Source organism: Microtus pennsylvanicus, chromosome 2, assembly GCF_037038515.1.
Source record: "Microtus pennsylvanicus isolate mMicPen1 chromosome 2, mMicPen1.hap1, whole genome shotgun sequence".
NCBI lineage: Eukaryota > Metazoa > Chordata > Mammalia > Rodentia > Cricetidae > Microtus > Microtus pennsylvanicus.
In genome coordinates, this window is record NC_134580.1 from 82,973,998 (window position 1) to 83,001,616 (window position 27,619).

Consider the following 27,619-nt stretch of genomic DNA (forward strand, 5'->3'; position numbering starts at 1 on the left):
CTATGAGTTTGAGGCCAGCCTCATCTACAGAGCAACTTCTAGAACAAGCACCCAATCTATACAGAAACCTTGTCTCAAAAAACCAAAGAAAAAAATATAGGCTAAAAGAATTTTTGTCTCTCAAACTAGTCTAACAGAAAATATAAGAAGTAATAATTTGAACTGAGGTGAGGAATAAGCATACCCACAAAGCTACAATAAGAAAACAAATGAGGATATAATTGCTGAAGTACAAAATAGGGCTAATATTATGGACAGGAAAAAAATGGTTTGAAATCCACATAGACACTGCATGGAAGCTTTAAATATTAATGCTCTAAATGCCAAATCAAAAGATACAAATTAATAGATTAAGAAGAAAAATAGAGAAAAGTCTTGATTTTGTTGTGTACAAGAAATTCATCGTACCTTCAAAAATAGGCATTAACTTAGAGGGAAAGGATAAGAATAATATATTTTAAAGGAAGTGAGACCTCCAAGTATACATGTGTGCCAATAGCTAACTGAAAAAAAGGGCTCATCCCTAAACTAATCATAAAGAAATACATACATACATACATACATACATACATACATACATACAGAAGTAAATTTCACTCTAATTAAAGAAATAATTGACCAAGAACATATTTCAATAATGTATGTGAATACAATTAATGAAAAGAGAGGGCATGTATTTGAAAAGTACAAGAAGGAGTATATGAGATATTTGGGAGAAAGAAAAGGAAAGTGGGAAATGATTGAAATATAAAATAATATCAAAATTCATGTTCCTAGAGAAGCTAAATAAGAAGGTGAATCCAAAGACAAACACATAGGCATCCTCCTGAATATTAACCTTCATCAGGCGATGAAAGGAGACAGAGACAGAGACCCACATTGGAGCACCGGACAGAAATCTCAAGGTCCAAATCAGGAGCAGAAGGAGACGGAGCACGAGCAAGGAACTCAGGACAGCGAGGGGTGCACCCACACACTGAGACAATGAGGATGTTCTATCGGGAACTCACCAAGGCCAGCTGGCCTGGGTCTGAAAAAGCCTGGGATAAAACCAGACTCGCTGAACATAGCGGACAATGAGGACTACTGAGAACTCAAGAACAATCGCAGTGGGTTTTTGATCCTACTGCACATACTGGCTTTGGGGGAGCCTAGGCAGTTTGGATGCTCACCTTACTATACCTGGATGGAGGTGGGCGGTCCTTGGGCTTCCCACAGGTCAGGGAACCCTGATTGCTCTTTGAGCAGATGAAGGAGGGGGACTTGATCAGGGGAGGGGGAGGGAAATGGGAGGCAGTTGCGGGGAGGAGGCAGAAATCCTTAATAAATAAATAAATTAAAAAAAAACAAAAACAAAAACAAAAAAACAAAAACAAAAAAAATATCAAAATGAAGAGAAAAATTAAAATAGCACACATAAAACTGGACTACAGGACCCCATCTAACCACAAATCAGTAATAATAGGTAATTTCAACATCCCCTATGATTTAATAATCATGTCATAAAGACATAGAGAAATATCAAAATTGAATGACATCATACATCAAATAAACCTAACATATCTACAGAATATTCTACCCAATTCCTGAAGAATACATATTCTATTCAGTTGTTCATGGAAGTTTCTATAAAATGTACCACATATTGGGACACAAAACAAATATGAACAAATACAGAAAAATTAAAATAGTTTTATATAACCTATCAGGTAAGAATGCAATAAAATTTGAAATCAATAAATAGCAGAAGGATCGCTGGAAAAAAATGCATAAAGTCATGGCGTTTAAACAATGTACTACTGGTTTAAGAGTGGGCTAAGAAGAAATAAAGAAGACAAATTAACTTCCAGGAACTAAATAAAATAAAAGTACAATATACTAAATGCTCTTGGACACATTTTAAGATTACTCCTAAGAGGAAATAAGTCACTAAGGATCAAAGAAACTGGCTATGCTTTCTCCAACCTCAGGCATTAGACAGAAAACCCCAACTGCTGGTGAGCAGGACAAAAAAGTTATAATAGCATTGCCTTGGAACTTATTACAAGGCTCTCTTTAGTGACATTTAACACCAGGGAAAAATCAAAGACCCCTTAACTAGGACCAAAATTGATTGTGGAGCCTCTAGACTTTTCCAAGCACGATGAGTAAGTTCACGCAGTAGTAGGAAGCCTCATACAGCAGTGGGTTTTGCTCCATTCAAGTGTTGGGTCATTATTTATGGATACAGGGGATTAAGGTAAATAAAGCGCAAATATTAAGAAAGATTTCTCCAAAACTGTATCTCCTGATAAGTGCTAGGATTAATGGCCTGCGCCACCACCACCCCGCCCCACCCCCTTCACCTCCGCGAAAATAGATTTTTTTGTTTTGTTTTTTCGAGCCAGGGTTTCTCTGTGGCTTTCGAGCCTGTCCTGGAACTAGCTCTGTAGACCAGGCTGGTCTCGAACTCACAGAGATCCGCCTGCCTCTGCCTCCCGAGTGCTGGGATTAAAGGCGTGCACCACCATCGCCCGGCGAAAATAGATTTTTGAACTGCGATCCAGGAGAGAACTCCAGGAACAGTTCCACCCCATGCCATGAGGCCAAATGTAGCAGGGGTTTCTAGCCCTGGCCAGCAAGAGGACTACAGCAACAGCTGGGTACAAATCAGGTGGGCAAGTGGGAGAGCAGGCCCCTGGCAATTCTGGAGAGCTCATCATGGTGGTGAGGATGAGGAAGAACTGGTGGGCTGAACAACCCTCAGCTACCCAGGCCCAGAATTGCTACACCCCAACATCCACATCTTCTCTGATCTATGAGCGCAAATGAAGAGGCCTGTTCTGAAGCCCCAAAGCCGTAGAATCTCCACAACACAGGATAATCACAGGATATTCAGGAGGTGTCTCAGTGAGGGCCCACCATGGATAGGATAGTAGAAACCAGAGGCCTCGAACCAGATCAATGATTATTTACAAGGAACACTTGCAAGTAAAGAAATATGGACAAACGGGTTTAGTGTGTGACTCACTGTTTCTTACTACAGCTCCCATGACCAGATTTTTCCTTTTCTTTTTTCTTTTGCTTCTTAAATGTTATTTTAATTGGGAGGAGAGGATTGGAAGGGCAGAGGGTAAATACAAAAAAGACGGGGAAATGAGTAAGATCAATATGCATGATGTAAAGGGCAGAAAGAATAAATGAAAAGAAAGTTAAAAAGAAGAGAATAGAGTCTTTTCTCGTGCAATATATCTTGATAATAGTTTCCTCTCCTTATACTCATCCCAGTTATTCCTTACTTCCCCCCTCCAGATCTACTCCTTTTAAGTCATTAGAAAACAAGCTTCTAAGAGATAACCAAACATAAAAAAATAAAATATAATAATATGAAGCAAAAAGTGTCTATGCAAGTTGGACACAGCAACCCAACAGGAGGAAAAGAGTTTCAAAATTCAGGCACAAGAGTCAGAGACCCACTAGTGAGCACATCTTCCAACACTAAGATAAATGAACTTGAGACCAAGAGGTATTTGACCTCCTACCTGGCAATATGCCCTACTCTCTAGACCCACTATACAAGGGCAAAACCCTGTCTCCCACATGACTCAGTTTCTTTAGCCAGGCAGCAGGTGAGTTTCCTGCAGGTAGGCTCCTCCAACACCCCCATCCCATCAATAGTACCTTGCAAGCTACAAGTCCCAATCTAACGCCAAACACCCTTACACCTCCACCCCTGGGGAACCTAGATGGAACCCTGAAACACAACCTGCTAATACACATAGAGGACCAAGAGGTATGTGACCCAGTAGGACAACCCACTCTCTAGGCCCTCTAAACTGGGGCAAAATCCCAGGCCCCAACCACCCCTGCATCAACTACTCTATCCAGCCAGCAGGTGAGTTTCCTACAGGTAGACTTCTCCAACACCCCACCCCATTCATCAGACTCTACAAGCTACACATCCTACTCTGCCCCCAAACCCTCCTATACCCCCCAGGAACCTCAGAGGAATGCTGAAACACAAGCTGCAACTACACAGATAGGACCAAAAGAGAGGACCATGAGAGGAACTCTGAAGCACAGTCTGTGACTCTACAGAATGGACCAAAAGAGCAAACCAAGAGATCAGGCCAAGAGAGACTTCAGTGGCTTTCTAAGACACAGACAGTGGCAGTACAGAGCAGACCATGAACAGTTCCCAAAGACACAAACAGCCACTACAAGGATTGGACCAAGAGACAAAGACACTGTTGGCACCAATTGATGGAAGAGATGGACAAGAATTCATCCATCAATCTGAAAAGCAACACGGTAACACCAAAACCCAGAGGTCACACAAGACATGATCATTCTAACTCAGAAGAAGCAGAAGAAAACAATTTTAAATGTGATTTTTGAGGATGATCTCCATAATTTCCTTTAAGGAGGAAATGAAAAATTCCCTTAAAAATGGAGGAGAAAACACAAAAATTGGAAGCAATAAATCCTTCAAAGTAAACCAAGAAAAATCAAACAGGTGAAGCAAACAGTTCAAGATTTGAAGACTGAAATAGACGTAAAAAAGGAAAGACAAACCAAGGGAATTCTGTATATGGAGAATCTGGGTAAGCAAAAAAGAACTACAGAGTAAATCATAACCAATAGAATGCAAGAGACAAAAGAGAGAATCTCATATGTGGAAGATACTATAGAGGAAAAAGAGTCATTGGTCAAAGAAAACATTATTTTCAACAAAGTCTTAACACAAAACATCTAGGAAATCTGTGACACCATGAAAAGACCAAACCTAAGAATAAGGACAGAAGAAGAGGAACTCCAGCTCAAAGGCATAGAAAATATATTCATCAAAATCTAGAAGAAAACTTCTCCAACCTAAAGAAGAACATGAAAGTATAAGAAGCTTACAGAACATCAAATGGACTGGACCAAAGAAATAGCAATTAATATATGCATATAATAATCAAAATGCAAAACATACAGAATAAAGAAAGAATATTAAGAGCTGTGAAGGTAAAAGATCAAATAACATATAAAGATAGACCTTTCAGAAATACACCTGACTTCTCAAAGGAAACCACGAAAGCCAGAAGGTCCTGGACAAACGTGATGCAAACACTAAAAGAACCTGGATACAAGTTCAGAGTACTATACCCAGCATAGCTTTTAATCACAACTGGTGGAGAAAACAAAATATTACACGACAGAACCAGATTTAATCAATAACTATCCACAAATTCATCTCTACAGAACATACTAGAAGAAAAACCCCAATCCAAGGAAGTTAACTGCACCAAAAAAAAAAACCCACCAGCAACATATAATCTCACATCAGCAAACCCCAGAGAAGGGAAACACACAAACACTACCACCAAATATAATAGAAATTAACAATCACTAGTCATTAATATTTCTTAATATCAATAGACTCAATTCACCTATAAAATGACACAGGTAATAGAATGGATATAAAAGCAGGATCCATCCTTCTTCTGTATACAAGAAACACACCTCAACCTCAAAGACAGACATTACCTCAATAAAAGGTTGAGAAAAGGTTTTCCAATATAATGGACCTAAGAAACAAACAGGTGTAGCTATGCAAATATCTAAAATAAATAGACCAAACTAAAATCAACCAGAAAAGATGGAGAAAGACCCTTTATACTCATCACAGGAACAATCCATTAAGATGAAATCTCAGTCTTGAACATCTATGCCTCAAGTACAAGAGCACCCACAAATGTAAAAAAAAATATTACTAAAACTTAAATCGCACATCAAACCCCACACACTAATAGGAGACTTCAAGAACCTACTCTCCCCAATGGACAAGTCAACCAAACAGAAAATTGACAGAGAAATAAGAGAACTAATAGACATCATGACATAACTGGACTTAACAAACATCTACAGAACACTACACCCAAACAAAACAGAATGTACCTTCTTCTCAGCACCTCATGGAAGCTTCTCTAAAATTGAACGCATGCTCAGTTAAAAAAAAAAAATTTCAACAAATACAAAAAAAATTAGTTGAACAAATGCTTTTGTCATATGATAGGGCATCTCTTGGGTATATTCCCAAGAGTGGTATTGCTGGGTCCATGGGTAGATTGATCCCGAATTTCCTGAAACACCGAAACACTGACTTCCACAGTGGTTGCACAAGATTGCATTCCCACCAGCAATGGATGAGTGTACCCCTTCCTCCACAGCCTCTCCAGCAAAGGCTATCCTTGGTCTTTTTGACTTTAGCCATTCTGACAGGTGTAAGATGATATCTCAAAGTTGTTTTAATTTGCATTTCCCTGATTGCTAAGGAGGTTGAGCACGACCTTAAGTGTCTTTTGGCCATTTGAACTTCTTCTGTTGAGAATTCTCTGTTCAGATCAGTGCCCCATTTTTAATTGGGTTAATTAGGATTTTAAAGTCTAGTTTCTTGAGTTCTCTATATATTTTGGAGATCAGACCTTTGTCTGTTGCGGGGTTGGTGAAGATCTTCTCCCAGTCAGTAGGTTGCCTTTGTGTCTTAGTGACAGTGTCCTTTGCTTTACAGAAGCTTCTCAGTTTTAGTAGGTCCCATTTATTCAATGTGGCCCTTAATGTCTGTGCTTCTGGGGTTATACCTAAGAAGCGATCGCCTGTGACCATCTATTGTAGGGTATTTCCCACTTTTTCTTCTGTCAGATTCAGTGTTTTCGGGCTGATATTGAGGTCTTTAATCCATTTGGACTTGAGTTTTGTGCACGGTGATAGATATGGGTCTATTTTCATTCTTCTACAGGTTGACATCCAGTTGTGCCAGCACCATTTGTTGAAGATGCTTTCCTTCTTCCATTGTATACTTTTACCTCCTTTATCAAAAATGAGGTGTTCATAGGTTTGTGGGTTAAAATCCGGGTCTTCTATATGATTCCATTGGTCGACTTCTCTGTTTTTATGCCAGTACCACACTGTTTTCATTACTGTAGCTCTGTAATAGAGTTTGAAGTCAGGGATGGTCATAGCAGTATTATTTGTAATAGCCAGAACCTGGAAACAACCTAGATGCCCTTCAATGGAAGAATGGATGAAGAAAGTATGGAATATATTCACACTAGAGTACTACGCTGCGGTAAAAAACAATGACTTCTCGAATTTTGCATGCAAATGGATGGAAATAGAAAACACTATCCTGAGTGAGGTATCCCAGACCCAAAAAGATGAACATGGGATGTACTCACTCATAATTGGTTTGTAGCCATAAATAAGGGTCACGGAGTCTACAATAGGTGAATCTAAAGAAGTTAAGTAAGAAGGTGAACCCAAGGAAAAACATATAGTTATCCTCTTGGCTAAGGAAAGTAGACAAAATTGCCAGGGAGAAAATTGTGATCTTGGGAGTGGGGTGGGATGGGGGTAAGGGGAGATGGGGAGAGAAAAGTTAGAAGGGAAGGAGGGGGGGCCTTGGGGAAACAGGAGGATTGGGATAAAGGAAGGTTGGACAGGGGAGCACGGAAGCACAATTCTTAGTTAAGGGTGCCACCTTAGGGTTGGCAAGAGACCTGACCCTAGAGGGGCTCCCAGGTGCCCAAGCTGTGGTCCGCAGTTAGTTTCTTGGGCAGCTGAGGATAGGGAACCTGAAATGACCCTATCCTAGAGCAATACTGACGAATATCTTGCATATCATCATAGAACCTTCATCTGGATGGAGATAGAGACAGAAACCCTCACTGGAGCACTGGACTGATCTCCCAAGGTCCCAATGAGGAGCAGAAGGGGGGAGAACATGAGCAAAGAAGTCGGGACCATGAGGGGTGCACCCACCCACTGAGACAGTGGGGCTGATCTATTGGGAGCTCACCAAGGCCAGCTGGACTGTGACTGAAAAAGCATGGGAAAAAACTGGACTCTCTGAACATGGCAAACAATGAGGGCTGATGAGATGCAAAGGACAATGGCACGTGGTTTTGATCCTACGTAATGTGCTGGCTTTGTGGGAGCCTAGCCAGTTTGGATGTTCACCTTTCTAGATATGGACGGAGGGGGGAGGACCTAGGACTTACCACAGGGCAGAAAACCCTGACTGCTCTTTGGACTGGAGAGGGAGGGGAAAAGGAGTGGGGGGAGGGGGAGAAGGGTGGGAGGAGGGGGAGAAGGGTGGGAGGAGGGGGAGGGAAATGGGAGGCTGGGAGGAGGTGGAAACTTGTTTTTTTTCTCCTTTTCTCAATAAAATAAAAAAATAGTGTAACCCTTTTTATTTTATTGATTACCATTGTTTAAAGCTAGAATTTAACAATAACACTAATTGCAGAAAGCTACAAACTCATTGAAATTGAACAGTGCTCAATTGAAGCACCCCTGGATCAAGGAGGAAAAAAAGAAAGAAATTAAAGACTTCATGGAATTCAACAAAAATGAAAAGAATTCATAACCAAACCTATGGGACACTGTGAATGCAGGGCTAAGAGAAAAGTTCATGGCGCTAAGTGCCATCATAAAGAAAGTGGAGAAATCTCACAACAGTGACTTAATAGCACACCTGAAAGCTCTAGAACAAAAGATGCAGACTCACCCAGGAGGAGTAGATGAAAAGAAATAATCAAATGAAGGGCTGAACAAATAAAATAGAAATAAAGAAAACAATTCAAAGAATCCATAAAACAAAAAGCTTGTTCTTTGGAAAATCAACAAGATAGATAAACCCTTATCAAAACTAATCAAAAGACAGAGAGAGATCATCCAAATTAACAAAATCAGAAATAAAAAGGCAGACATAACACTAGACACTGAGGAAATCCAGAGAATCATTAGGTTATACGATAAAAACCTGTACGCCACAAATCGGAAAATGTAAAAGAAACAAATAATTTTCTGGATGGTACCACACACGAAAGTTAAATCAAGACCAGATAGATGAACAATTTTTTTTTGAGACAGGGTTTCCCTGTGGCTTTGGAGCCTGTCCTGGAACTAGCTCTGTAGACCAGGCTGGTCTCGAACTCACAGAGGTCCAGATGAACAATTTAAATAGACCTATAACCTGCAAGGAAATAGAAGTAGTCATCAAAAGCATCCCAAACAAAAGTGCCCAGGGACGAATGGTTTCAGTGCAGAATTCTACAAAAACTTCAAAGAAGAATTAATACCCATACTCCTCAATGTGTTCCACATAATAGAAACAAAAGGAACATTGCCAAATTCTTTTTATGAGGCTAAAATTACCCTGATACCAAAACCACACAAAGTCTCAACCAAGAGAGAGAATTACAGACCAATGAACATAGATGGAAAAAAGTTCAATAAAATACTGACAAACCGAATCCAAGAAGACATCAAAAGAATCATCCACGATGATCAAGTTGACTTCATTCCAGAGATGCAGGGATAGTTCAGCATATGAAAACCTATCAATGTAATCCACCAATAAGTCAACTGAGAGAAAAAAAATATGATCATCTCATTAGATCCTGAAAAAGCATTTGACAAAATCCAACACCACTTCATGATATACATCTTGGAGAGATCAGGACTACAAACAACATATCTAAATGTATTAAAAGTAACACACAACAAGCCAACAGCCAACACCAATTAAATGGAGAGAAATTCAAAGTGCTCCCACTAAAACAAGAAACAAGACAATGCTCTCCACTCTCTCCATATATATTCCCATCTTTTAAAGTTCAGGCAAGAACAAATGACAACAAAAGGAGCCCAGGAGATTCAAATTGGAAAGAAAAATGTTAAAATAACTATTTGCAGATGATACAACAGTATACATAAGTAACCCCAAAAACTTTAGCAGGGAACTCCTACAGCTGATAAATACCTTCAGTAATGTGTCAGGATACAAGATCAACAAAAAATCAGTAGCCCTCCTATATACAAATGATAAAGAATTTGAAAAAGAAATCATAGAAACATCATCTTTTGTAATAGCTACAAATAAAATAAAATATCATGGGGTAACAGTAACCAAAGAAATAAAAGACGTGTTTGACAAAATCTCTGACTAACAAAGTCTTTGAAAAAAGAAATTGAAAAAGATACCTGAAAATGGAAGATCTCCCATGTTCTTGGATAGGTAGGATCAAATTAATAAAAATGTGATTCTACCAAAAGCAACATATAGATTCAGTGCAATCTATAGATTCAATGCAATCCCTATATAAATCCCAACACAATTATTCACAGACCTTGAAAGAACAATATTCATACAGAAAAACAAGCAATCCAGGTCAACTAAAACAATACACAGTAAAGGAACCTACAGAGGCATCACCATCTCTGACCTCAATCTCTATTATAGAGCTCCAGTAATGAAAACAGCTTGGTATTGGCATAAAAACAGATAGGTTGCCCAATAGAATTGAAACGAAGACCAGGATGTTAATTGACACACCAACCAACACCTGATTTTTGACAAAGTAGTTAAAATTATATAATGGAAAATGAAAGCATCTTCAACAAATGGTGCTGGCATAACTGGATGTCAACATATAGAAGAATGCAGATAGATCCATATCTATCCCCATGCACAAAACTCAAGTCCAAATGGATTAAAGACCTCAACATTAAGCTGACCACACTGAACCTGATAGAAGAGAAAGTGGGAAGTAGTCTACAACACATGGGCACAGGAAACCACTTCCTACGAAGAACCCTTGTAGCACAGACAATAAGAGCAACCATGAATAAACGGGACCTCCTGAAACTGAGAAGCTTCTGTAAAGCAGAGGACCTACAATTTAGAGTGTCCATATAATGTCCACATGTAGGTCTATGCACCTGTGCCCATTCGCTGCCAGAGTAAGCCTCTCTGATGATGACTAGACAATACACTGATCTAAAGGTATAGCAGAATATCATCAGGAATAATTCCATTTATTTTATTTTGCCAGTTGTATTTGGTTCTACGCTAGGTCTCTGGAAAATCCAGTCTCCAGTTCTTGGTCATGCAGACAGTCTAGGACACAGACTCCCTCTTTTGGCATGAGCCTCAAGTTAAACCAAACCTTGTTTGACCACGCCCTCAAGTTTTGTACCTCATAGCCCCAGAACAACTTGCAAGAAGGACAGATTATAAATCAAGTGTTTTGTACCTGCATTGCTGTACAGATTTCTCCTTTAGTAGCTTGCACTCTCCGCTGACTCTCTAGCACCGTGTCTGCCTGCATGCTACCTTGCTTCCTGACAATGATAAAGTATTAATGTCAGTCCCAATTAAATGTTTCCCTATATAAGGAAACTCTTATTCCCTTAGGGCATGGGAACCTGAAGGATCAGGGTGGATGAGTTGGGGGCAGAAGGAAGTGGGAGAGTAATGAAAGAGATACCTTGATAGAGGAGACCATTTTGGGATGATGGAGAAACCAGGTGCCAGGGAACTCCAAGGAATCCACAAGGATGACTCAAGTTAAGACTCCTAGCAGTAGTGGAGAAGGTTCCTGAACTGGCCTTCCTTGTAATCAGATTGGTGACTACCCTAATTGTCAGTAGAGAGTCTCCATCCAATAGCTAATGGAAGCAGATGCAAATATGAAACAGCACTACACTACAACAACCCACAAGCTGACAGATTATTAGTACTGGGACACAGAGATGATGTGACAAAAAACTGCAAGAAAAATATTTTTGTTTCCAATACTATTCACACTAACTATTCAGCTCATCTAAGTGTCTGTGAACAAAGGATTTGATAAAGGAGTTGTGGGGTGTGCAAAACAGATCACTAAAACACAACTATTATCTGCCAAAAATGGAATCAAGCATGAGGTAATCAATCTTCTAGATTCAGGTGTCATTTCAATAAAATACAAAAGTGAATATAAATATTATGTTTAACTGAGTGTGCAAGGGCAAAAATTAGACTGGAAAGTGGGGGGAATATTCAACAAAGAACAAAGGCAGGAAGAAAATATATGTACTAGAAGAAGTTGTAAAATCATGACAAATAAACATATCAAGTAAGAATAAGTCATAGTGCTTTGGAATACACACTGGAGATGGAAAACTAACACAATCAAATATTTGGATACCAATACAGATCACATTTGTGTTTATGTTGAAAGGAGGATTTTCTGGACGTCTGGTAATTTCAATATCTTGACTTGGATAATGATTACTAGGGTGATCTGTAGTAATATGAGCAGCGGCAGGGCTGTGTCCCCAATACCCCAGCCGCCCGGCTCGGCTAGCTTATGCCCCGAAATAATTACACAGACACTGTATTCATTTAAACACTGCTTGGCCCTTAGCTCTAGCCCTTACTGGCTAATTCTGATATCCCAATCAACCCATCTCTAACAATCTGTGAGCACCGTTCGTACCGGGAAGATTCTAGCCTAAGTCCATCCTGGGTCAGAGCTTCATAGCGTGCGTCTTCTCCGGAGCAGACGCAGGAGAGATGCCATGCTACCTGCTCCAGGGAAGACGCACGCTATGAAGCTCTGACCCAGGATGGACTTAGGCTAGAATCTTCCCGGTAAGACCGGTGCTCACAGATTGTTAGAGATGGGTTGATTGGGATATCAGAATTAGCCAGTAAGGGCTAGAGCTAAGGGCCAAGCAGTGTTTAAATGAATACAGTGTCTGTGTAATTATTTCGGGGCATAAGCTAGCCGAGCCGGGCGGCTGGGGTATTGGGGACACAGCCCTGCCGCTGCTCATATTACTACAAATGGCGCCCAACGTGGGGCTCGAACCCACGACCCTGAGATTAAGAGTCTCATGCTCTACCGACTAAGCTAGCCGGGCAGGGCAGGCGGCTGGGGTGTTTGGGGACGCAGCCCCGCCGCCACCCCATATTACTACAGTGATCATTTTATAAAAATATTTTTTCTGGCAGTTGTACTGGCTAATTTTTTGTCAACCTAATACTAACTGGAGTCACTTTGAAAGAGGGAACCTCGATTGATAAAGTTGCTGCACCAACTTTGCAGATAGACATGCCTGTGGGATATTTTCCTTACTGATGACTGAGTTGGCAAGACCATGTTCACTGTGGAAGGTAGCATCCGGGCAAGTGGTCTAGGATTACAAAAAAAGCAGGATTGTACCTAGTCTTACTGTTGGTTGATATCTTGGGGAGACCTGCTGTTTTCTGAAGAGAATGGAGGAGTGGATCTGGGGGACAGAGGAATTAAAAGGGGGTCTGGGAGCAATGGAGAGAAGGGAAACTGATGTCAGAATGTAATGTATCAGAGAATAATCTTTTTTTTCTTTTCTACAGTGTTTTTTTATATTTAAATTTATTTATTTATTAATGATTTCTGTCTCTTCCCCGCCACCGCCTCCCATTTCCCTCTCCCTCCCCCAATCAAGTCCCCCTCTCTCGTCACCCCAAAGAGCAATCAGGGTTTCCTGCCCTGTGGGAAGTCCAAGGAACCCCCACCTCCATCCAGGTCTAGTAAGGTGAGCATCCAAACTGCCTAGGCTCCCACAAAGCCAGTAAGTGCAGTAGGATCAGAAACCCATTGCCATTGTTCTTGAGTTCTCAGTAGTCCTCATTGTCTGCTATGTTCAGCTAGTCCGGATTTATCCCATGCTTTTTCAGACCCAGGCCAGCTGGCCTTGGTGAGTTCCCGATAGAACATCCCCATTGTCTCAATGTGTGGGTGCACCCCTCGCTGTCCTGAGTTCCTTGTTCATGCTCTCTCTCCTTCTGCTCCTGATTTGGACCTTGAGATTTTTGTCTGGTGCTCCAATGTGGGTCTCTGTCTCTGTCTCCTTTCATCGCCTGATGAAGGTTAATATTCAGGAGGATGCCTATATGTTTTTCTTTGGGTTCTTCTTATTTAGCTTCTCTAGGATCATTGTTTGTAATAGCCAGAACCTGGAAACAACCTAGATGCCCTTCAATGGAAGAATGGATGGAGAAAGTATGGAATATATACATATTAGAGTACTACTCAGCAGTAAAATCAAGGACTTCTTGAATTTTGCATGAAAATGGATGGAAATAGAAAACACTATCCTGAGTGTGGTAAGCAAGACCCAAAAAGAGGAGCATGGGATGTACTCACTCATATTTGGTTTCTAGCCATTAACAAAGGACATTGAGCCTATAGTTAGTGATCCTAGAGAATAATCTTTTTAAAAAGGTAACTAAGTGAGCCATGAGGAAGAAGCCTGTAGCACTCCTCAAAGTCTTTGTCCCAGTGCCCCACAGCCTTTCCCTAGGTCTCGACAATGAGCTCCTATCTTGACTTCTCTCAGTAATGGATTGCAATCTTCAGTGTGAAATAAGCCTTTTTCTCCCCAAGTTGTATATGATCATGGTATTTTGTCACAGAAAATTAAATCTTAACAAAGACAACCCTCTTTTATGTACTATAATTTATTTATAAATTTAATTTAAAAATAAAACTCAGTGCTTGGTGAATGAGTTGATACATATACCTCCATTCTGTAATCTCCCATATCTGCGAACAACATTTAACTATCCCTGCCAAAGGCAAATCCCATCAGTCCCTGTATTATTGTTATAAACAGAAGAAACTTTGGTTCTGTGACTACAGGGCATACGCAACTGCATCTTCGGGGAATCACAACAACACAGAAAGTTTCTGTCTGCTGCATGAGTCCCCTGTGTAAAGAGTGCTACAAAACCCTGCCATACTGAAAGCAGTTCATTAAGAGCCCTAATTGTGCTTGTGTAGTGACCAAGAGGACCTTCAGAGACCAGACATTGCCTGCCAAGATTATGTCTTGGGAGCTGTCTTCTGGAATCATATTAATTTTCCCAATGTTGTAAGAGGGAAAGTGGTTATAAAAGGGAAAATGATTAATGGGTCACTTGGGGATTGCATCTATTCCTGTAAATTGATGTTTATTTCTCCTTGTAATAAGTTATTGTCCAGGAAGCCAACTAACAAGCAAATTTAATTGAATGAAAAATAACAGAAGGAAAAATTGAAAGAACAATTTGTTCTTTAAAACTGGTTTTGTAAATGAGATCTTGATTAAGAATAGTAATATTGTTGTCAGAGACACTAAACCTTAAGTGAATGGGAAATATTTTCCTTTGTCTTATCTACTGATTAACATTTTTAAGGGAATTGGAAGCAAACCAATAGGATAATGATGTGTTAAGTCACAAATTCAAGATGGCAAAAACATTCATGGCTCATTTGTCCGTAAAAACTTTAATTAAAATAGTGTAATGTATAAACACAGTGATTGCATCATTACATGTTTTATAAGTGTTTATTTATTCTGACTATAGTTATCCATAGCTTAAATTCCTATGAAAACAGTTTTAAAGAAAAATCTGAAATTCTAAAATACTCTAAAATTGTCCCTGAGAATAAAATGTGTGAAATATATTAGGAGTAAATAAGTATTAAAATGGAATTTCTAATATTCACACATACCATAGAGCAGAAGACACCTCCAAATTCACTGAAATCCATGATTAAAATAAATTCAAACATTTAGGATAGTCTTAATTAACTATGCCAAACTGCATGCGTTTTGTCTTTAGAAGTGGTGGAGCTTTTATTGGAAAGCCTGAAATCTAGTCCAAGATTTGCTGATCCCTTATGTTTGTTCCATATGTGGTTTTTGGATGTTGTTTTATTATGTACAGAAGTACCACACACACACACACACACACACACACACACACACACACACACACATTCACACACACACTAATGCACACACAAGGACATGTGCACATGTTATGGTTAGAGTAAGGGTTAGGCAAATGAAAGTCTCAGATTCACATGTGAAAGGAAGAGTGTAGTATTTGTTTTCTTTGAGTTTGATGACTTCTTTGAGTCTAACAAATTCTATTTCCACCACCTGGAAGTGATGCCACACAACCTTTTTCCAAGAATGAGGAAAATGCCAGTGTTCATCAATACATTTATCTGCTGATGAACGTCTAGACTGATTCCATTTCCTGCGGGCTGAGAAAAGTGCTGCAATAGATGATGTTAAGGACTCCTTTGCAGTAAGAACTGATCCAGAAAAGAGGTACCTGAGTAACATGATAGTCATGCATGTCCTTAAATTTTTGAGACCCCTCCATACTGATTTCCATCGTGACTGTTCCAGCTTGCATTCCCACAAGCAGTGAATAAAGGTCACTCTTCTTCCTTTTCCTCACCAGCATTTATAGCCAAAAGCTTCCTTGTGATAGTCATCAGACTGGAGTGAGCTTGAACCTCGTAGCTGTTACTGCTGGCACTCAGATTATTATGACATCTACTTCTGTTGACATGTGTCTTCATGGCACAGAAGTCCTTATTACAAGATAGATTTGTACAAAGGAATTGAACAAATTGCAATGAATAATTTCTTTCTTTTACTGAGAGTTAACTTGAAAATTTATCTCTTCAATCCAGTCAATAGAGCAATATTCCTTGCATATCTATTTCTTCAGATAGCTTTAACTCAACATTGTTTTCAATTTTCTTTTGGGTGTGTTTAGCAAATCCTGAAGCAACATAGGACTATGCCAGAACTAGTTGACTCCTTACTCTTCCTGATTCTAAATCATAATGTAAGCTACAGGCAGTTAGAAAAAATATTTCTATTTATCACAGAAGAGACTTTCCCAGAATTCATTTCCATTTCATTCCTCATCTTGCTCATACTCCTAAAGGTGAAAGCAGGTATTGCTCACTTCAATGGACTCACCACTTTTTCAAGATTGTCAATGTGAACATTTTTCTGTATTTTACCTTTATATGTTTAGTTTGACCATGTTCTAGTGAGTATATGGACAGAACAATTTTAAATTGGTACATTTTTCTCTATTTTCTTCATCTTTTGTTTTGGGAGAAGTCATGAGGTGGAGTGGACCTGGGAGGACTGGGCCATGAATGTGATTGGGCTGCTTTATGTGAAATTTCCAAGTAATCAACAAAAGTATTATACTTAAAAAGCATCAAATATATAACATTAATCTGATTCTCCAAAAAAATTTAAACTCCATTTTGTGATTTTCCTTTTAGTAGGAATAATAACATTTGATTCTAAAAGAAAAAATTACAAACTAATAGTAGCAAAAGTAGTCTTTCTTTTATATTGAATTCATGTTTAAATAATTCACAAGATATAATCAATAAGTTATAATTTATTAAGACTTGTGATCTGGCTTAATATATGTATATATATATATATATATATATATATATATATATATAGTTTTTTTGATAAATTTCACACATTTGCTTCAAAACCATATATTCCATAATATTAATTTAATCCCTAGACAAATGTTATTCTCATAAATGAATAGATAATAAATAGAAAGATCTATGTGGCAATATGCTATATATGGAGATATAGTTATTTAAGATATAGTTATTTAATCTCTTGCTTTTACATGTTTATTCTCATACAAAATCCCAATATATACCCTAGCTATGACTTGAATTCATATTCCTGCTGATAAACTTCATAGGTGTTCAGATTCTAGATATGTGCCATCATGCCTTGCTCATCAATATTTGCGAATTTTCTGCTTTATTTCTTATCACTTCCTATTATGTTTCCTATTGATCTACTATGTATATTTTTGTGAATAAATATTTTATATGTTTTGAAACAATGGTCTTGTATGCAATCCAAACTAATTTTATGTAAAGGTTTATTTATAGGACAGTTTGCCATACTTATGGATGATAGAATTCATGGGAAAGAGAAATAAAGTTAGTTCTCTGTTGATGATCTCCTGAGATAGAAAAGTTTACTGGACTTGAAAGAAGTAAATGTTTTGGGGAGTAAAAAATGATTTTGATGAAGTGTGGAAGTACACTCTGATTATATTTATATATACATAATATGCATATAACTATATATGTAGAGGTGTAACATTAAAAATTAAAGATAAAGAAGTCATTAATTGGAGTCAGAGGAATAAGACAGAGTTGGAAGGATTCAGGAAGGTGTGAAAATGATGGGGAAAGAGTCTGATGAAGGAAATTTTTAAAAAGTAATTTTAACAAATGAAACATAACTCATACATGGCACTGTTAATTAGGACAAGATCTTGATGCTAGATGGGCCATGCGCCTAGGGAAAACCTGTTACTATTATTCTACTAAATGAACAAAACAATAAAATGGCTCATAGTTACATAATCTGCAGCATAAATTAGTACATCACTCATCACTTATCACAGAATTTTTCTTGCAAGGAATGGTAATAAATGCAGAATCCACACTTGGACAACGTGCATAGAGTGAGACTTTGGAGCACTCAGCCCTAGTTGAGATACCTTCATCACACCCCTGCTCCCAGTACACAAATATTTATGCTGAAGAAAAGATGGAAAGATCGTAAGAGCCAGAGGTGGTTGATGACTTCAAGAAAATCATGTTTTCCAGGAGCAAGAAAAACACATATGAATTTACTTGTGAATGTGGCAGCATTCACAAGACCTGCATAAACTCGAATCAGACAAAATTCCAACACTGAGAAGCAAAATGAGGACAACGCCTACTCCTATCCAAAAATCTATTTGCAATTGATACCTACTGAGAAATGGAAAATCAGTTTTCTTCAATGAGTAACACTGGGCCTTTCAACTCAAATCAGGACACAGCTCATTCTCACAGTTGACCAGCACAAAACAGACTCCCTGTTTTTTGTGTACTTTTTTGTTACTGTTGTTTTGGCATTTTTTATTGAAAACAGTTTTTTATGCAAATTCCTGATTATAGTTCCCCCTACCTCTATTCCTCCCAGCTCCTTCCCAGCTCCCCATCCAGCCAGATCCACATCTACTCTGTTTCTCATTAAAAAACAAGTAAGCACCTAAGGGATAATAAAATAAGATAGAAAAATATAAGATAAAGCAAACAGAAACAAATTGAAATAAGACAAAATAAACAAACAGAAGTAAAAGAACCCAAGAAAAGGAACAAGAAACAGATATAGATATAGAAACCTATGTGATCATACTCTTGGGAATCTCACGAAAACACAAAGCTAGAAACCATAATATGTACATGAGATCTGTAGGATTTAAAAAATTAAATTAAATTAAGTAAAAATTAAAATTTATAAATAAAGGCTGATAGAACATTATGAAACAAGAAACCTCCAAAGATGCATTTGAGTTCATTTCTTCTTGGCCATCTACTGTTGGGAATAGGATCTACCCTTAAGAATAGTTTGTTTCTCCAGCAAGACTTCCTTGGACAAAACTAATTTTATATTTGCAAGTAGCTGAAATTGGAGATAGCTTCTGGGTTAGGGTTGTGGGCATGTGACAACTTTGCTTTTCAGCTCTAAGACTCCATCTGGTGTAAACTCATGCAGGCCCTGTGCATACTGCCACACCTTCTGTGAGTCCATATGTAAGTCAATCCTGCTGTGTTTAGGTCTTGTTTCTTTGGTGTCCTTCATCCTCTCTCATTCTTACACTCTTTCTGCATCCTCTTCCTCTGGTTTCCCTAAGCCTTGAGGGGATGAATTGAAGGAACCATACAACTTAGGGCTGAGTGTTTAGAAGTCTGTTCCTCTCTGCATATTGTCTGACTGTGAGTCTCTATGCTTGTTCCCATCTACGGCTGGAGAATACTTCTCTGGTAATGACTGAGCAAGGAACTGATCTATAAATATAGCAGAATATCATAAGAATCATTTAGTTGTTGCTGCATTGCATTTGTAGCATAGTAATATATGGGTTTACCCCAGGTCCCCTGGGTATTTACTCTCAAGTTCTTGGCCACTCAAGCAGCAATGGATATAACTTCTAATTCATAGAATGGGTCTTAAATAAAATCAGATATTGGTTGGCCACTCCCACAGTTTTGTGTCATAAGCACCTTACCATATCTTGTAGGCAGTACACCATTGCCAAAGGTTTTGTATCTGAAATTGTATTCACATTTCTCTTTTGGAAGTGCACAGAGTACCTTCCAGTAACAAGAACATCAGCAGGTAAGAGTGAAGGTTCTAGCAAGGCATGACCTTGAGCTCAGTAAGTTGTGTGGATGTTATTATATAGGGCTTTGCTGTCAGTTTGTGGGGAACCTTGGTTGTTTGGAAGTTCCAACAGGACTCCTTTAGTTTTCTTAAGAGAGCAGAAAAAAAACAAGATCTCCTGAGTAAATTGGCAGCATGGGGACCATGAGAGAGGGTTGAAGAGGAGGGGAGAGAAAGAGAGAGGAGCAGAGAAAAATATATAGCTCAATAAAATAAATTTAAAAAAGAAAGCAGACTTGCTTTTAAGGGATAATAATAAAATATAAAAATATAAAACAAGCACATCTGAATAGGGCAAAACAAACAAACAGAAGGAAAAGAGCCCAAGTGAAGACACAAGAAACAGATATAAAGCCAGGCAGTGGTGGCGCATGCCTTTAATCCCAGCACTCAGGAGGCAGAGGCAGGCAGATCTCTGGGAGTTCAAGGCCAGCCTGGTCTACAACAACTAGTTCCAGGACAGGCACCAAAGCTACAGAGAAACCCTGTCTCAAAAAACCAAAAAAAAAAAACAGATATAAGTGCAGAGATTCACTTTTTTGCACACTCAGAATCTAATAAAAGCATTACACAGGAAGCCATAATATAGATACAATGGACCTATAAGGTAAATCTTGAGAGAAAATATCCATATAAATAAGATAAAAATAATACTAAATTTTAGAAAAGATTTTTTTAAAAAGCTAAAAAGCCCTGGCATGACATTAAAAAAAAATAAAAAGGTGTTTTTCAGTTCATTCTCCATTGGCCATTTACTACTGGGTATGTATCCTATCCTAAAGAGAGATTTCTTTTCCTCAGTAAGACTCCCTTGAGAAAATTGAATTTTCATTTGCAAGTGAATATAATTTAGGGATATCTTCTGAGTTAGGGTGGGGGATATGTATCTACTTCTCCTTTCAACTCTTGCAATCACTTTCGCTGCTGCCCCCAAATATGTTGCCTCAGTCTCTGTAAGTTCATATGTGTATTGATCCAACTATTTCAGAAGACTTTCTTTTCTTGGTGTCTTCCATCCCCTCTGGCTGTTACAATCTTTCTGCCTCCTGTTCCTCTCCCTCTCTGCATATTGTCTGCTTGTGAGCCGTTGTATTGTGTCTATCTGCAGCATAAAGACGTTTCTCTGATGATGCCTGAGTATAGAAAAATGTCAGTTGCTTTCTTCTGTGTCCAGCAGAATGTCTGGCAGACTCTTTTATGAAGCAGAAATCCTGAAGGACTGTTTCACCTTCTTTAGGCAGCTTCTCTGTGGGTCCTGTATATCTGGTTCATACAACATAACATCCAGCAGTCCAGGCAAGAGAGGTTTCTTTACCAAATGGCTAACCAACTCTGTAAGGAGCCTCTTCAATGCCTATCATCTTCTTGAAGTAGATTAGTGCTTCTAGGAGTATATGTCTCATTGTCATGAAAAGTTCTAAGTTCTTAAAACATTTTAAACTATATTGAGAGAAAAGTTAGAAGGGAAGGAGGAGGGGACTTGGGGAAACAGGAGGATTGGGATAAAGGAAGGTTGGACAGGGGAGCACGGAACCACAATTTTTAGTTAAGGGAGCCACTTTAGGGTTGGCAAGAGACTTGACCCTAGAGTGGCTCCCAGGAACCCACGGTGATGTCCCCTGTTAGTCCCTTGGGCAGCTGAGGATAGATAGGCAACCTGAAATGACCCTATCCTATAGCAATATTGACGAATATCTTGCATATCACCATAGAAACTTCATCTGGTGATGAATGGAGATAGAGACAGAGACCCACACTGGAGCACTGGTCTGAGCTCCCAAGGTCCCAATGAGGAGCAGAAGGAGGGAGAAGATGAGCAAGGAAGTCAGGACCACGAGGGGCGCACCCACCCACTGAGACAGTGGAGCTGATCTATTGGGAGCTCACCAAGGCCAGCTGGACTGTGACTGAAAAAGCATGGGATAAAACCGGACTCTCTGAACATGGCGAACAATGAGGGCTGATGAGAAGCCAAGGACATTGGCACGGGGTTTTGACCCTACTTCATGTTCTGGCTTTGTGGGAGCCTAGCCAGTCTGATTGTTCACCTTCGCAGACATGGATGGAGTGGGGCGGACCTTGGACTTTCCACAGGGCAGGGAAACCTGACTGCTCTAAGCACTGGAGAGGGAGGGGGAGAGGAGTTTGGGGGAAGGGGAGAAGGGTGGGAGGAGGGGGAGGGAAAGGGGAGGCTGGGAGGAAGCGGATACTTTTTTTTTTCCTTTTCTCAATAAAAAAAATGGTAAAAATGTTTGAAGATTGTCTATCTTACTGAAAGATAGATAGAGAGATAGAGATAGAGAGATATAAAACCTAACTAACATGACTACAAGCTTGACTATTCTAGATGACTATCTATTAATCTATACTTCTTAATTATACATTACATTTCTAAATGGACTGCACAAACACAATAACTTAATAAAGAGCAGAATATATACATGTAACAAAATTCACCTTTGTAGGAGGAGGGCCCACTTGTTTGTCCTAGCCACTCAGAATGAAAATAATTACACAGAAACTGTATTAATTAAATTACTGTTTGGCCCATTAGCTCTGGCTTCTTATGGGCTAACTCATATATTAATTTAACCCATTTCTATTAATCTCTATATTACCACAAGGTCATGGCCTACCAGTAAAGTTTCAGGACATCTATCTCCAGAAGTGGATCATGGTGTCTCTCTTACCCTACCCTTCTTTCTTCCAGCATTTAGTCCAGTCCTCCCCACCTACCTAAGCTCTACTCTATCAGCAGGCCAAGGCAGTTTCTTTATTCATTAACGGTAATCACAGCACACAGATGGGACTCCAACATCACCTCCCCTTTTCTGTTTAAATAAAAAAGAAGGTTTTAACATAATAAAATCACATATAAAAGGTATCAAGCAAGAATTACAGTTACAATACTCATATATACTTTATCTTTTATCATAACTAAGGAGAACTATAACTATAAATTCTTCAACTCCATCAAAGAGTTCAGAAGTATATAATATTACTAAAGTAAACAGGAAGTGCATTGTAAGCAAATTCCAAAATTCTAGAATTGACAGAGACATCTTGCTGCTTGGACAGTCACCCAAAGTTCTTCTGTACTATTGAGGCATCCATCTTCAGCCTACTGGCCTATAGTATCCAGCAGACTTTTCCACAAAACAGGAAATTTCAAAAACACTTCTTTCTATACTTGCAGTTTGTCTATCACAGTTTTCTGTGTCCTGAGGAATGTCTAACAGACTCTTTCATGTAACGGGATCTGCAAAGGATCATTTCAACTGCAAGTTCTCTGTGGGCCCTGCATGTTTAGTTAAGCAGTCCAGGAAAGAGCAGTTTCTTGCCCAAATGCCTAGCAAACTCCATAAGGAGCCTCTTCGATGCCCATCTTTCTCTTAATGTAGCTTGGTGCTGCCAGAAGCAGATGTGTCTCATTGTCATGAAAAGTCCTTAGTTATTAAAACATTTTAAATGCCATATTCTGAAGGTCTCTGAAAGATTTGAAGAATACCTAACTGAAATATATCTCTATATATCTAGAAAACCTAACTACATGATTACAATCTTGACTATTATAGATGACTATTAAGCTTTATTTCTTAATTATATGTTACATTTTAAATGAATTCCCCAAACACAATATCTTAATCAATAACAGAAATATATGTGTGTGTGTATATATATATATATATATATATATATATATATACAGTACAACAAAATTTACCTTAAATTTCTATCAAGAAACCAAGATCCACACTAATGCAAATCTATATCATATCCCCCTTTTAATGTAAATAAACATTTATAAACAGTATTTGGGAATATGTGCATAGTAATTTCTCTCCAAACTGCTTCCTGTTCTTTATTGGGTGAAGTATTTTCTTTGTGGGGTATTCACAGCAACGTTTCAGGGCACAGTTTTCCATCATACCATATTAGTATGGAAGAAATTCATAGGTTCTCATCGTCTGTGGAAAGAAAATATGAACCTCTTTTCCAAAGCAACATATCCTTAGACTCAAATTTTGAAGTAAAGATACCTTTATAATAATATACCGGCTGGTTTAGTCTAGCAGCCCATACAATGAAATGTCTCTCTGTACTTAGCTCCTTCACAGTCAAAAAATTCAAAGATATACAATAATACACAGAATCCAGACTCTCTGTGAATTTTCCATTTTTACATGGCTTATTTTCCTTTACTCCTTTTCTTCTATGACTATCTGTACTCTGTCTCTTTAAATCCTTTTTTAAATGGTTGACTTCTTTTCCAACTCTCTATATTCTTTTTCTTCTCTTTCCCAAGCCTATGCACATTATTCCAAAACTGTGATTTATTTAGAGTTCTTTTACATCTAAAGTTGCCTTTATTTCATATCTGTAATTATTTTCTAACCAGAAGTGCTTCTTTTTTCTTTTAATTATTTTTTTTGTTTTTTTTTAATTTTTTATTGAGAAAAGGAAAAAAAAAGTTTCCACCTCCCCCCAGCCTCCCATTTCCAACCCCCTCCTCCCACCCTTCTCCCCCTCTCCCCATTTCTCTCCCGCACTCTCTCCAGTCCAAAGAGCAGTCAGGGGTCCAGGCCCTGTGGAAAGTCCTAGGTCATCCCCCCTCCATCCATGTCTAGGAAGGTGAACATCCAAACTGGCTAGACTCCCACAAAGCCAGAACGAACATGAAGTAGCATGAAAACCCTGTGCCATTGTCCTTGGATTTTCATCAGCCCTCATTGTTCGCCATGTTCAGAGAGTCCGGTTTTATCCCATGCTTTTTCAGTCACAGTCCAGCTGGCCTTGGTGAGCTCCCCATAGATCAGCCCCACTGTCTCAGTGGGTGGGTGCGCCCCTCGTGGTCCTGACTTCCTTGCTCATCTTCTCCCTCCTTCTGCTCCTCATTGGGACCTTGGGAGCTCAGACCAGTGCTCCAGTGTGGGTCTCTGTCGCTATCTCCATCCATCACCAGATGAAGTTTCTATGGTGATATGCAAGATATTCGTCAGTATTGCTATAGGATAGGGTCATTTCAAGTTCCCTATCCTCAGCTGCCCAAGGAACTAAATGGGGACATCGCCTTGGGCTCCTGGGAGCCACTCTAGTGCTTCCATGGTCCCCTATCCAACCTTCCTTTATTCCAATTATCCTGTTTCCCCAAGTTCCCCGCATCCTCCCCTTCTCACTTTTCTCTCCCCATCTCCCCTTACCCCCATCCCAGCCCACCCCCAAGATCCCAATTTTTTGCCCGGCAATTTTGTCTACTTCCCATAGCCAGGAGGATAACTATATGTTTTTCTTTGGGTTCACCTTCTTATTTAGCTTTTTTAGGATCACCAATTAGAGACTCTGTGACCTTTATTTATGGCTAGAAACCAATTATGAGTGAGTACATCCCATGTTCATCTTTTTGGGTCTGGGTTACCTCACTCAGGATAGTGTTTACTATTTCCATCCATTTGCATGCAAAATTCGAGAAGTCATTGTTTTTTACTGCAGCATAGTACTCTACTGTGTATATATTCCACACTTTCTTCATCCATTCTTCCATTGAAGGGCATCTAGGTTGTTTCCAGGTTCTGGCTATTACAAATAATACTGCTATGAACATAGTTGAACAAATGCTTTTGTCCTATGATAGGGTATCTCTTGGGTATATTCCCAAGAGTGGTATTGCTGGGTCCAGGGGTAGGTTGATCCCAAATTTCCTGAGAAACCACCACACTGATTTCCAAAGTGCTTGCACAAGATTGCATTCCCACCAGCAATGGATGAGGGTACCACTTCCTCCACAACCTCTCCAGCAAAGGCTATCATTGGAGTTTTTTATTTTAGCCATTCTGACAGGTGTAAGATGATATCTCAAAGTTGTTTTGATTTGCCTTTCCCTAATCGCTAAGGAGGTTGAGCATGACCTTAAGTGTCTTTTGGCCATTTGAACTTCTTCTGTTGAGAATTCTCTGTTCAGTTCAGTGCCCCATTTTATAATTGGGTTAATTAGCATTTTAAAGTCTAGTTTCTTGTGTTCTCTATATATTTTGGAGATCAGACCTTTGTCTGTTGCAGGGTTGGTGACAATCTTCTCCGAGTCAGTAGGTTGCCTTTGTGTCTTAGTGACAGTGTCCTTTGCTTTACAGAAGCTTCTCAGTTTTAGTAGGTCCCATTTATTCAATGTTGCTTTTAATGTCTGTGCTGCTGGGGTTATACATAGGAAGTGATCTCCTGTGCCCATCTGTTGTAGGGTACTTCCCACTTTCTCTTCTATCAGGTTCAGTGTGTTCAGACTGTTATTGAGGTCTTTGATCCATTTGTACTTGAGTTTTGTGCATGGTGATAGATATGGGCCTATTTATTTATTTTTATTTATTTATTAAAGATTTCTGTCTCTTCCCCGCACCGCCTCCCATTTCCCTCCCCCTCCTCATATCAAGTCCCTTCCCTGGTCAGCCCAAAGAGAAATCAGGGTTCCCTGCCCTGTGGAAAGTTCAAGGACCACCCACCCTAAGTGCTTCTTAAAAGTTTAAGCGCTTAAGAATCTAAGCTGCAGCATTACTAGGTCAAATATCGTACTTCATACTTGCCCCGCCAAGTCTAACACTTACTTGGTGTCATTACTATGATATATATATATATTACTGCTTGCTCTCTCAGCACAGTCCAGCATAGCAGAGCTGCTCACTGCCTCTGAGAGACATGCACAGTGCACCATCTCTAGGCATGTAGCTAGTCCATGCTGCCATTAAACAAGCTGCAGCAGTCTGCTAACCAAACCCATTCAAATACTCCATCTTCTGAAAGAGTCAGAGGTTGTGCTGGCAATATAGCTCAGAAATCTGGCATTTTAAAGTTGCCACGGCTTTTTTCCTGTTATTGCTGAATCAGAAAAATCTCTTTTAAAGGAGCTGCAGCAAGCCGCCAGCAAACAAGAAGCTGTGTTAAACTCTGTATTTTTTTTCTGTCTAGAATTCTTTTTCAAGCCCTCTCAGGTTTTATGTGGATTTAGTTGGCCACATGGGCACCATTTGTAGGAGGAAGACAGGCTTGTTTGTCCCCACTGCCCAGAACCAAAATAATTACACAGAAACTGTATTAATTAAATCACTGCTTGGCCTATTAGCTCTAGCTTCTTATTGGCTAACTTTTATATAAATTTAACCCATGTCTATTCATCTGTATAGCGCCACATGGTCATGGCCTACCAGTAAAGTTTCAGCATGTCTATCTCTGGTGGGAGATCACAGAATCTCTCTTACTGTGCCCTTCTTTCTCCCAGGCTTCAGTCCAGTCCTGCCTGCTTACCTAAGTCCTGCCCTAACAATAGGCCACGTCAGTTTCTTTATTCATTAATGATAATCATAGCAAACAAAAGGGACTCCTACATCAGGCTTTAAATTTGTATCTATAAACCAAGATCCATATCAATGCAAATCTCCATAGCATCCCACTACCATTCCTTCCTCATTACTTCCAGTGTACTTTTCCTCCAGTAGTTCCTATGACTAATTAGGTGTTCGTTCTTGGAATAGACTAATTCTAATTCTCTTGGCATGCTTTAACTACACATGGAACTATGTCTAGAGGTGATGCCATTGTAGGCAATATAGGCCTTAATTTCTGAACAAATGGAATCATGTTCAAAAATCCTTTCCTAAAACTTTATCACATAGGATACTGTCAATAGTCTTTCCTGTTTCAGTTTTCATGCTTAAGTATGATCAAT

The 27,619-nt window shown here is 39.2% G+C and overlaps 1 protein-coding gene across 1 annotated transcript in view; it reads left to right on the forward strand.

The window, feature by feature from the left end:
- Positions 1-27,619, forward strand: part of LOC142844280 (olfactory receptor 4K3-like) — a 49,733-nt gene that overhangs the window by 16,507 nt on the left and 5,607 nt on the right. Inside the window, exons 2-3 of the mRNA XM_075962615.1 lie at positions 19,766-19,863; positions 26,782-26,843. Of these exons, the coding sequence (XP_075818730.1) occupies positions 19,766-19,863; positions 26,782-26,843 (160 nt within the window). The remainder of the gene's footprint in view (positions 1-19,765; positions 19,864-26,781; positions 26,844-27,619) is intronic.